At 37.2% G+C, this 13,617-nt stretch overlaps 1 protein-coding gene across 1 annotated transcript in view; it reads left to right on the forward strand.

Moving 5' to 3' along the window:
• Positions 1 to 6,503: 6,503 nt before the first annotated feature.
• The window catches only part of LOC149906220 (uncharacterized), a 30,059-nt gene continuing 22,945 nt past the window's right edge, over positions 6,504 to 13,617 (forward strand). The window contains exons 1-2 of the mRNA XM_090104246.1: positions 6,504 to 7,008; positions 13,071 to 13,200. Coding sequence (XP_089960372.1) covers positions 6,602 to 7,008; positions 13,071 to 13,200 — 537 coding nt within the window. The 5' untranslated portion in view covers positions 6,504 to 6,601. The remainder of the gene's footprint in view (positions 7,009 to 13,070; positions 13,201 to 13,617) is intronic.

Below are 13,617 nucleotides of genomic sequence, written 5' to 3' on the forward strand. Positions count from 1 at the left end.
AAAATTTTTCTAAGTCCGGAAAATTTCCATACGCCAGGAAAATTTCTATACGTCCGGAAAATTTATATAAGCCAGGAAAATTTCTATACGTCAGGAAAAATTTCTATAAGGTGGAAAAGGATAGGTTAGGTTAGGAAAATTTTTCTAAGTCCGGAAAATTTCCATACACCAGGAAATTTTCTATACGTCAGGAAAATTTATATAAGCCAGGAAAATTTCTATACGTCAGGAAAAATTTCTATAAGGTGGAAAAGGATAGGTTAGGTTAGGTTAGGTTAGGTTAGGTTAGGTTAGGAAAATTTTTGTAAGTCCGGAAAATTCCCATACGCCAGGAAAATTTCTATACGTCCGGAAAATTTATATAAGCCAGGAAAATTTCTATACGTCAGGAAAATTTTCTATAAGGTGGAAAAGGATAGGTTAGGTTAGGTTAGGAAAATTTTTCTAAGTCCGGAAAATTTCCATACGCCAGGAAAATTTCTATACGTCAGGAAAATTTATATAAGCCAGGAAAATTTCTATACGTCAGGAAATATTTCTATAAGGTGGCAAAGGATAGGTTAGGTTAGGTTAGGTTAGGTTAGGTTAGGTTAGGTTAGGTTAGGTTAGGTTAGGTTAGGTTAGGTTAGGTTAGGTTAGGTTAGGTTAGGTTAGGTTAGGTTAGGTTAGGTTAGGTTGGGAAAATTTTTCTAAGTCCGGAAAATTTACTATTTTTCGATAATATATTACCCATGTTTTATACCTAACCTAACCTTAACACACGCACACACACACACAAACAGAAACCTAACTATTAGTACATTGAGGTACCTATTTTTGTTGTTGAATAGCCGAATTTTTTTTCGAATTTTCTGAGAAAAGAGAAACGAAACAGCATATATATAGTTTTAAAAAATTACTGACCTAACCTAAACACAAACCTAACTAATAAATCGTAACACAGAAACCAAACTATTAGTACATTGAGGTACCTGTTTTTGTTGTTGAACAGCCGAATTTTTTCGATTTTGAAAAATTTCGAATTTTCCGAGAAAAGAGAGACGAAACAGCTAATATTATATATATATAAAGCTACACTACCACTGACTGACTGACATCGCTTTTCTCGGAAACTACGTGGAAAGTGGGGGGGATAACGACGTGATCGTGTAGAGGTGCGCCGAGCGACCAGAGGAAAAATATAGCGATTTCGATCATCTTCGAAAACCAAGTGGACCCCTGGAGGTGCGCAAAAACGGTGGTACCTGGAGGGGGGGTGTCTGAACAAAAAATGCTCGGAACTGGTGGCGATTACCAGGGGTGGTGGAAAAATGGGGATTTTCGCGAAAACAAGATGGCCGCCGTACTTTGCCAAAATCGCCGTTTATGAATCCTTACGTCTCAAATTTGGCACACGTGCTCTGTTCGAGCCGGCGAATCGATCGGTGCCCCGTTCGAGTGGCTCCGGGCCCCAGTTTCCGACTTCCATACAACGTAAAATCCAACGGCCCGCGGAAACGGTGCGAGTTGGGTGGGGGGACCGGGAACTAAAAATGATCACCACCCTGGGACGCTACCAGGGAGCCATAGTGGGTCGCTCGATTTTGGAATTTTTCCATTTTTGGCGCAAACATAAAAACGTAAATTTAGACGAGGTGGCGCAACGGAGAAACACACCAATGATGCATTCATACTCGCCCAGCTCCCAGGATATCCAGAAAAATCCGAAATTTTGAACTTTCTCACAGCCCGCGGAGACGGTCAACGGCCCGCGCAAACGGTAGCAGCTACATCTGGGGTGCTCAAACTAAATGTGTAGTAAACCTCGAGCAATTACCACGGATAGTGAAAAAAATTCAAAATGGCGGAAAAAATGGCCGCCGCCATACAAATGCTAAAACGGCCATCGCTGGTCCGATCGCGCTGAAACTTGGCACAGGGGCTTTAATCGAGCCTCACATTACGTTGGCATACTCATCATCGAGTTTCCATCGCTGGTTTCCGAGTTTCATACAACGCGAAATTCGACGGCTCTCCGAAACGGCGCCAGATAGGTGGGGGGTGTAGAACTAAAAAATGATCAGGAAGATGGGGTGCTACCAGGGCAATTGAGAAATTTCAAATTGGACGTAATTTTTTTTTCAAAAATGGCCGATTTTTCGAGGCAAGATGGTGGCGCCGGTTACTTTACGATCGGTCTGAAAATTAACTTTTGTGCTCTGATCGGCCAGATTTACAAAACTGCATACTCAGAATTTCTCTCCGACCCCCGGTTTCCATTTTCCATACATCACATAATTCAACGGCTCTCTGAACCGGTGGCAGGTAGGTCGGGGTCGCCAAAGTAAAAAATGCTTCAAAACCTGGTCCGCTTCCAGATATATAAAAATTTTTGTTAAAAAGCGAATTTTTTTTTTCGAAAATTTTGTATGGAAATTTCCATAGTAGGAAGGGTAATAGGAATATAGCAACGGAAAAAGATGGCACCGCGGGCTGCTTGCTGCCCGCGCACCGCGCAACCTCGAAGGTCGACAGCCTCCCGGAGCAGAAAATATTTATTAACTTTTGAACTACCGCACGAGCCAAGCGAGCGAAGCGAGCGAATCACGGCAGCGGCCGGCGTAAATATTCAAAGAAGTAGCGAGGAGCGAAGCGACGAGCGAGTTAGGTTAACTTTTGAACTACTGCACTAGCCAAGCGAGCGAAGCGAGCAAGTCACGTCAGCGGCCGGCGTAAATATTCAAAGAAGTAGCGAGGAGCGAAGCGACGAGCGAGTTAGGTTAACTTTTGAACTACCGCACTAGACAAGCGAGCGAAGCGAGCAAGTCACGTCAGCGGCCTGTGTAAATATTCAAAGAAGTAGCGAGGAGCGAAGCGACGAGCGAGTTAGGTTACTTTTGAACTACCGCACTAGCCAAGCGAGCGAAGTGAGCAAGTCACGTCAGCGGCCGGCGTAAATATTCAAAGAAGTAGCGAGGAGCGAAGCGACGAGCCAGTTAAGTTACTTTTGAACTACCGCACTAGCCAAGCGAGCGAAGCGAGCAAGTCACGTCAGCGGCCGGCGTAAATATTCAAAGAAGTAGCGAGGAGCGAAGCGACGAGCCAGTTAGGTTACTTTTGAACTATCGCACTAGACAAGCGAGCGAAGCGAGCAAGTCACGTCAGCGGCCGGCGTAAATATTCAAAGAAGTAGCGAGGAGCGAAGCGACGAGCCAGTTAGGTTAAGTGAACTCTTTAACAGTTTATTATGAAAAGTCACTGCCCGCTATCGATTAGACACCTCAAAATGATGAAATTCGGGGATCACGTTTCAAGAATTTAACCAATATTTGAATAAGTAATTTATAAACAGTTTCGACTGACTGTAGAATCGCTGTTAGCAGATGTAACAAATGGACAGGAAATTCAAATGCATTTTCAAATGACTGAAGATTTCTGCCCTGGGATGAGCCGCGAGCTGCTTGCAGCTCGCGCACCTCGCACCCTCGAAGGTAGACAGCCCCCCGGAGTAGAAAATATTTGAATGGGAAATTTATAAGCACTTCTGATTGACTGTGGAATCGCTGTTAGCAGATATTAACAAATTGACGGGGAATTTTTATGCATATTCAACTGACTGAAGATTTCTGCCCTGGGATGCTTCGCGGGCTGCTTGCAGCCCGCGCACCACGTACCCTCGAAGGTGGGCAGCCTCCCGAAGTGGAAAATACTTGAATGGGGAATTTATAAGCATTACCGACTGACTGTAGAATCGCTGTTAGCAGATGTAACAAATGGACAGGAAATTCGAATGCATTTTCAATGACTGCCCTATTGCTTCAACCCAGAGGCAAAAGAGGCTCGCGGGCTGCTTGCAGCCCGCGCACCACGCACCCTCGAAGGTCCACAGCATTTCAAAATAGAAAATATTTGAATTGGGAATTTATAAGCACTTCCGATTGACTGTGGAATCGCTGTTGGCAAATAATAACAAATTGACGGGGGATTTTGATGCATTTTCAAATGACTGCCCTATTGCTTCAACCCAGGGGCATAAGGGGCCCGCGGGCTGCTTGCAGCCCGCGCACAACGCACCCTCGAAGGTCGACAGTATTCCAAAATAGAAAATATTTGAATGGGAAATTTATAAGCACTTCCGATTGACTGTGGAATCGCAGTTAGCAGAAAATTACAAATGGACTTGGAATTCTAACACATTTTCTAATGACTGCCCTATTGCTTCAACCCAGGGGCAAAAGGGGCTCGCGGGCTGCTTGCAGCCCGCGCACAACGCACCAGCTAGTTACGATTATAAATTTCGTGGCCAGAAATAATTTCTTTTTAAAAAGCTAACCTAACCTAACCTAACCTAACCTAAACACAAACCTAACTATTAAATCGTCACACATAAAGCTAACTATTAAATCGTCACACATAAACCTAACTATTATTACATTGAGGTTCAAATTTATGTCTATCAAAAATTAACGCCCTCTTTTGTTGTTGTCGTCGCGGTCGTTGTGTTGATTCAGCTTCTTATAGCTTTTTGTGTATCAGTTTGTTTGTTTGAACGCGCTAATCTCGGGAACTACTGGTCCAATTTGAAAAATTCTTTCGGTGTTAGATTTATCGAGGAAGGCTATATCCATACTAATATTATAAATGCGAAAGTAACTCTGTCTGTCTGTCTGTTACTCAATCACGCCTTAACTACTGAACCAATTTGCATGAAATTTGGTATAGAGACATTTTGATACCCGAGAAAGGACATAGGATAGGTTTTATCCCGGAAATGCTACGGGAACGGGTTTTTCTATGAAAACGCGGGCGAAGCCGCGGGCGGAAAGCTAGTTTATACTATAATTCCAGCTGCACGAGATTGTTTAGTATTTATTCGTTCAAACATTGATCGAATAAAGCAGATGTTTTAGAACAAAGGGGAGTCTCAAACACATCCTTCCGGTTCGGAAATCGGAAGTGGCATCTTAACCGCTTTAATTTATTTGACAGCGCTCATTGACGCGTTACAAAACTTCTATTATAGACGGAGAAAAAAACAATATCATACGTATTGTTAAACTAGTGGTCCGCCCCGGCTTTCCCCGTGGTACATATTTACGTAAGACCATCCACGTACTTCAAGGAATATATTATTTATAAAAGAATTATCGAAATCGGTCCACCCGTTCATGCGTGATGCCGTGACCAAAGAAAACGGGTTTCATTAATAATATAATATTAATAATCGGGTTTCATAATATATAGATATATTCATTCCATTCTATTTTTTTCTTTGTTAATTATTTAAATATTTTCCACTTAAGAAGAGGTTGTATGCTAAAATTTATAAAAATTATGCACTACTGATCTAGTTTAACTGAGTCAAGTATCACAATGAACTCTACATTTTATTTACAAATAAATTATTTAAAGAATGTGTTTGTATTAAGGTATTAAGATTGAAATATGCAATTCCTTAAATTACCAATTTTTTTCTAATTGGGCATAAATTTGAAAATATTTCAAATATGTTTATCAGCCATGGTTTCCATAACACAAGCGAAAGCTTAGTAAGGGATCAGATCGTGCCGTGTGTGAAAATGGTCCCGAAATATTTATTTATTACTAGCTTTCCGCCCGCGGCTTCGCCCGCGTTTTCAGAGAAAAACCCGTTCGCGTAGGATTTCCGGTATAAAACCTATCCTATGTCCTTTCTCGGGTATCAAAATATATCTATACCAAATTTCATGCAAATTGGTTCAGTAGTTCAGGCGTGATTGAGTAACAGACAGACAGACAGAGTTACTTTCACATTTATAATATTAGTATGGATTTATGATGTGAATATATTAGAACTGCAATAAATATTCCTATGAATCAATATCGTATAATAATTATGCTATTGTATGATTACCTTTTTGAGTATATTTTTTCGAACCCATCTCTACATACTCTATAAACTCAATATTTCTCGCTAACCGATTTTGCTAAGACCTAGGAAGTACAGCTGGGAAGCTGCTAGCTGCGCCCGCGCCGCGATCCGCGATCCGCTTTCACCTGCCCACACCACATACCTGATAACTTATCACCAAGTTATGTAACTTGGAATGGCACATTAATTCACTTGCGTTGATTTTGAGTACTTGTGGAACTTTCAATTATGTTTATTGTATAGGTGTTTTGAAATAACATAAGGGGTAGTAATTTTGGAATATGAGATGAGGTTTAAAATGTTGTGTTGAGCAGTTAGAGCTCTGCTTATGGAGAAAAAATTTAATAAGTAAAAGCTCTTATACAACTTACATATTTTGGCACATTATAATACTGTCGGTTATATCTTTTAATTGAGATCTCTACGACTGTATTAAATAAGGGACATAAATTGCAAAGAAAAAGTTTATCCGATACTATAAACCTGTCAATATAAATAAATCAATCGATTATGTATTTGCGTTTTCTAATCCGGAAATCGCGAATATATCAGTGCTATAACCTAACAAAAACAAACTCCGATGCGTCAAAGCGATACTTTCACCTGCGCGTGCGCCGATCTTCACAGGCTGCGCCGCAGTCGGTAAAAAGAGCGTGTATCGAGCGGACCTGTCGCTCACTTCTGTTATTTAATAATGTACGCGACGCGATCATGAGTGACGAACTCGAGCGGTCTTCTACCGAGAACGTCACAGTGGTGACCGGTAACTTCCCAACCGTCTCCAGCCTCAAATCGGAGGATTCCACCGAACAGTTGATTTGCAAAACACCGCAAAAGTCCACCAAGAGCAAAAAGGGGAAAAGTGTCAGTTCAAAAAGTGTGGAAGCCGGTAGTGATGATGGCGGGGGTTCGAGACGGATTGTAGTGTTTCTGGGGCTATCTCAAGTGGTGCTCGGTGTGTTGTTAGTGGGGGGAGGGGCTCTAGCGGTCGTTAAGGGCGCGGCGCTGTCGAGGGTCGGGGCGGGATTGTGGTCGGGGTGTATCGCTGTGGTGGCCGGCGTGGTGGGAGTCATTGCTGGCATTAATGACTGTTATGGATTAAATGGACCTACTTCTGGGTTAGTATGGGTACATGAAACTAGCTGTTAAGTAAATGGTAGAGTTTATTTTGATCAAACTATATATCGCTGTTGCCTACACTGTAGGCCCTACAGTGATTAAATGTTGGGGAAAATTCCTTTACGAAAAACAAATTCTTAAACATGTCTAGACTGTATATAAATTGTCCATTAAGTATAACTCTACAAAACCATTGTGAAGATCTCTATAATGCCTCTTTCATTAATTCAACATTTTCTCATTTAGAAATGCAATTAATTGGTCCAGACTTTAATGTACGCAATGTAATCGCTTCATCTCCTTCCAATTATAATTCGAGAAGGTCTTTGCCTTACATTAGAATGTGTATTTGCCCTGAAGCTAGCGGCGGTGTTTAATTAGATAGAGTCTTATTACATCGTTCCAAACGAGTATTGAGGTGTACAATTTTCAATACATGCCTTTCAAATTTGAATAGACATATATTTGGCTTCACACAACAGTAATAAGTAGGTGCCAAAATGTTCTCAACATCTCACCATACATACATAAAGCAGCATGAGCTGGAAGTGCGCAAATAGAATACTTAAATTCAAACCAAATTATTTTCGAAGAGCTTTCATTCGAATTAGGCATTCGAAAAGACTTCAACGTTGTAACTTTTTCGATACACATAAATAATTATAAATCTGTATTCAATGCGCGATTCAATAAACGATTTTCCAAAAGAAATTGTCCAACTTCTGTTAGATTCAATTGCGATTGTAAAGAAAGATGGTAGAAACTTACTTAGAGAAAAATCTAATCTACTTAGAGAAAAATCTAAATATGTATTAATGCTTGTTTAAGAAGTAAGTCGATTCTAAGCCAAACTAGTCAATATAATGTCCGATGACTTTACGCGTGACTTCTCGTGGTCGCCTTCTTCCGTTTCAATCTATTGTGTTATTTCTATCATTTTTGGGGTTATTTATTATAGTACATTTTTTGTGCTATAATAGTATCTTCGAATCATTATTATTCTTCTTTAAAATATAATACTAGTAACCAAAGAGATCTGTTTAAAACATGATCCATACAAATTATCCATTTCATAATAACTTGAGAAGGATTTATCTAATTTAAATGAAATGAAAATCAAAATGTAAAGGCTATGGTCTCAATCCTACCATACAAAGATGCAGAGAAGTAGACGTGCATCCTAATGTTATATTACTAGAGTTAAATGAATATTGCCCTTGTCAAATTGATACCTAAGCCTTACCATCAGCTAATAGTACTTCACAATTACAAAGCATGGTACTACGTAAAGACTAATATCAATTTCCAACAACGCACACTTACTCTATATACCTGATCCAATTCCTTGAATGTTTTGGTGTTGAGCACAACGGCCGGAGAAGCGTTGCGCGGCCAAGCGTGAGCGGTTCCGGCGCGTGCGCACGGGATGCACCTTACATGCACTTCGTGTGGTCATAGTGATAGGCGAGAGCGATATTTTATAGATATAGGAATAACGTATGTGACATTTTAAGGGTTTGTAAATGTATTGATTTTTCCGAGAAGGTGTTTTATTGAAAAATAAAGTGTGTATGTACGTTTTCATAGGTAGGTGTAAAATAGTATTAATAATTAATATTGTTTTTGATACAAATGCGGATGTGTTTTTTGTTCATTGTTATTTCGCGGTTATTAACGTGATCTTCAATACATATTGATCAAACCATTTAAATATTATTAACGGACTTTTATATATTTGAGAGTTAAATTCTATATGTGTTACGTGTTGTAGATAAATAACTATTTTGCACATTAATTTATTACTAACCATATTTGCATTTAACCCTTAAGGCTGTTACATGCGCTAATAACCTTGACCATACTTGACGGATCTCAAACCTCTCCCGCTGCACCTTCTTTTTTCCTCGCATTTTGTATTTAAAAAGATACTAATCAGTGAAACAAAATATCCTCGTCAGGGACTGTTGTGTAACTGATAATTTATTAAACATAAAAATTTCAGAGCTCTAAGTCAGCAGGTTACGAAGTTTATAGAGTATTTGCGGAAAAATCGATGACCACGGCACATTTTTTTTCTAGAAATCTATTAACTTTGGAAAAAAGTCCTCGCGAGCAATTAAAGATCAAAGACCATCCTATTTTATATATTTTTTTCGGTATTGTGCTTTATGTTGTACCAGAGTTTATAGAGGTTGAACATAGTCGAAATTGCCGGGTAACGCCTTAAATTGATTTCGTCCGTTATAAAGGACATAGTATTTACACACATGCTGGCGCTGTTACAGTCGACCTAGGCATTTCCAATTGGTATATTGGGAAGGTACTAGCTATGTCCTTCGCGTACATGCAGGTTTCATTAGCGAAGCGAAGTACAGTCGCGAATGGTGACCATTTGAAATTTGCAAAAAACGGATCTTTTGACTCTCCTGATAAAATTGGTAATAACTGTAAGTATTTTGGCTATTTTGCTTATAATGTTATATTATTCGTTAGAATACGATTGTAAGTATAGTATTTTGACATAATTTTTACATATTTTACAATATTTGGAATAAAAATCTTAGTTTATTTATGATGTCCTATAAAACGGACGTTGACAACTTGCAGTATACACTAGGGTATTCTTCATATGTCCTATGTAATGGACGTTGCCAATAAGGCCCTCCATTTTCAACGTCTTCATTTTGATATATTTTTCTCTATTTTTATTATGTTTTACAGGAGCATGACTTGGCAATAAATAAAAAATTCCCTCACTACCTCTGGCGGAAGCTGAAGAGTCTAATATTGAGTTGAGATGACGATTTCGAAGGAAATGTTGACCTACGGGAGTGATTTCACTATGATAACAATGTAAACCATTTACCCCCAGCACCATACCTCCGGAATAACACGACATATTGATTTGAGACACAATGAAGACCCAAAAATTCAGAATTTTTACCATCACCAAATATTATTGCTGCAGAATTACACCCATTACATGCGGTGCCAGATGAATCTTCCCTACTTCTCAGTAGTTCTTCAGCCACAGCATCATGTTACTTACCAGAAATACCACCCAATGTTTGAAAATTTAAATAATAATACCTTACAAATTAAAAAACTGGCAGTAAATGGATATATATATCAGAGAATCCAAAAAAAAGCGTATTGAATTTCGTGTTTGTTTTCGTACTTCAGGCATGGTATATACGACTTCTTTGCATACGATGAAGCAAACACATTTCAATCTGTACAATTTAGTGAATGGGAAGAGGACTTTCTTGGTGTATTAGATAAGTTTTCAGGCTATGAAATACTATTTCTATTCCCATTCTTAGCATATTCTTAGGCTGTGATTTTTGGTAGTGTCGTTTTTTAAAATCCATCATTTTTAACGATATCGTTAAAGTTTTAACCAATATTTTAAGACAGATGTTTGAAAAGCTTATACTAGATCGTCCATTATTATAATTTGATAACAATTTTGAATTACAGAGCTGAAAATGTGCATTGTATTCATGTACCACCGTTGCAGGAATAATGTGCAATGTCCGTTATAATATGTGACGGTTCGAACATGTACATATAATTGGCAATGTCCGTTTTATGTGACATAGTGAAAACCATAGAAAAAAATAAAATTTTTAATTTTTTTTTTTCATTTTCCTCTTTTCTATCCTAATTCCAACACATCCTCCAAATTTCGACATTATACACACAAGTTATCTAGGGGTGACAATTTAAGGGTTAAACTGTTCTTTAACTAAAAAAATGTTATGTTAGTTAAAATTATTCATGTTCTGTATAAAATATGAACGTGTTTTTTTTTTAATTTGTAGTTAATTGGTGTCAGAAGTATATTTTTATAAAATCTACATAATATTCATTATTGGTCTACAATTTAAAAGTATTTTTGTAATAGGAACGTGTCTTATCAATATTATTGCGACCATTCTTTGAATAAATAATGTAATGACGAAATTTCGCCAATTTAGGTCAAATTAAACTTTTTTAGATGCGTTGTATTGTACGTGTGTATTTAATTAATATAACTTATACTTTATCATACTGATTTCATCATTGAACACCTCTGCTAGTACAAAACGATCTAAACAGAAATAAGCTTCGAATATAAAAAATACCTATATTTTTAATCACTCATGAACGAAAATATTGAAAAAAGATCATAACGTTCTAATTCCTATATGAATGGTGAAACGTCCTTGACCAATGAATCTTTTTTTACACTACCAGCGTAGAGGATGGACCTGAACCCTACTAACCATCCTGCATTCCTATATCTAATATATTACCGATGCTATTTTCACGGTTCTCATAATTAGCATAAAATGTGGCCAAGAAAAGTGCGTGTGCCATTTTCCTCGGCCCAATAACGTCCCCACTGACTAAACTGCTTCGCGCAATAATAACTTCGCTCTGTGTCTCGTCTAATCGCTAATCGCTCCGCTCATCACCATGTTCCTCTTGTACAATGCAATTTGCTGGACACACGCCACTCGCTACTAACGTGTAAATCATTTTTTGTAGCGGCCAACTGTTGTTACGATGATTAGGAACATTTCGAATCGAATGACTGACAGCTATAGAAAACTCTTATATGACCCCTTTTGGTACTGTGTAGTTGGAATTTTGAGAGCCACTAGAGAATGGTCACAAATGATGAAGACCTAGAAAACATTGCTCTATTTCTAGCTAAAAGTAAGAGTAAATTTTAGGAACGTTGAATTCTACATCGCAAGGCACTATAGAGTAACTTTTTTTTAATTATTAATTCTCTGAACATCTTTATTATTTCTTCCTTAGATATATCTATTTATTTACAAGGTATGCAAGTATAAAGTACGGACCTTGAATGCATTTTACCTATGACTTACATTGATCGTATGATCATAAAATACAAGCATTAATTTTTATGAATTTGTTAATAAATCTTCATGAATTTTATAACAATAAAATTTTAAATTATAATATAATTATATAAATTATAATTATAATTAAATTATAATATAAATTATAATAATTATAATTATATAAATTTATACATATAAAATAGAGTGCCTAAACCTACATTACCCATCTTTAATTGTTTAATTATTATTTGGTATTTATATATTTTTGATTATGTTCTACTTTAACGAAAAATTCATGAAATGTACATGTTTCTGCCCCGAATCACAGATCGTAAATGCCGTAAAGTTAAACGGTATCATAACATTTAAATTAATTTTAAATTAACACATTATTATGAAAATAAAAATGTAGAGTCATTCTTCGAGAAATGCGAAATTGAAATTCGTCGTAATAAGTTGCATAAAATATACTTCCTCAACGACACTATTTAGATAGGCGTAGTGCATAGTCATTACATTAAAAATAACAATAGTAAACTTGTATATAAACAAGAAACATTATGTAAAACTAGCCATCTTGCCCATAGAGATGTTGTGCATCTGCTTTCACCGTTTTCTCAACACCTTATAACATACAAGTGTGCACAAATTTCAATCTTATTCCCTCTATGTTTGGTTTATTATGAACTAACGGAATAATAATTGAACATGTAACAGGTAATTAAAGTAAATATATGCTTCGTAATTGTAAAATATTGAAGTTTCTACGATAAAATGTTGTAAACGTGCAAAATTGTGTACATTGATTTGTGACGAAGTGCAAATGATATACTCGGTTGATAGTTGAGCTTGCTTTGAAACAAATTGGATAAGTATCTATTAGTGTATGTGCTTAGAGTCGTAATAAATGAAATGTCGGGAAGTTTAATTTGGTGCGATTTAATTATAATGATTATAATACATATAAGTATCAAACAAATTTCATACGTTTGGTATAAATAATATGTAGTAAAATGCAGTTTCCAACTTGTTATTTTATTTAGGAAGTGATACAGCACTTCTTACCTAGCAAAAAACTCATTTAAAGCAGTAGACGTGTCCACTGTTTATAAATAAAAACAACTAAAAAAAGATTTGATAATAACTCATCAGTTTACAACAGAGCTTTTTCATTATGTCTTTATTTATAAGTTAATCTTTTCCAGAGGCTTGTTGACGGCGTTCCTGGCGCTGTCCCTGCTATGCCTAGCGTGCGGCAACAGTGCCGCAGTGCTGGCGGCAACCGGCCTGCAGCGGGACTCGCTGCGGCCGCCCTCGCCGCTCAACACATTTGAAGTAAGTAGTGTTGATAAGGAATATGGAGCAGAGTACGTTCAAATATTGTAGAACTCATTTGTAATGTATGTAATAAAAGAAAAATGTAAGAATATACCCACCTACCTCTATCGGATTGATAATGAAAGTTATTATTAATTATATGTAATATAAATAGGTATTTGTAATTTACATGTACACTAAATAAATGATTCCTTAATAATATCTTACTACTTGGGAATTAGATCAATCTTATCTAGCTTTTTCTTATTATAGTTTTCCTGCTTTCTTGAGGCTTCTTCGGGAAATTTAGAGTACTTCAATGTTGTTATATCTATGAATAGCCAAGTTGCCCAACGTTCCGTTATGTATATTGATCGTCAAAACTCTCAACTCTTCATTACAAATGGCTTTTTGCTTTAAAGAACTCATTTAATA

The sequence above is a fragment of the Colias eurytheme genome, chromosome 8 (assembly GCF_061535395.1).
Source record: "Colias eurytheme isolate Ceu_HAF_F1 chromosome 8, ilColEury1 Martin Lab GWU primary, whole genome shotgun sequence".
In the NCBI taxonomy this organism is placed as follows: domain Eukaryota; kingdom Metazoa; phylum Arthropoda; class Insecta; order Lepidoptera; family Pieridae; genus Colias; species Colias eurytheme.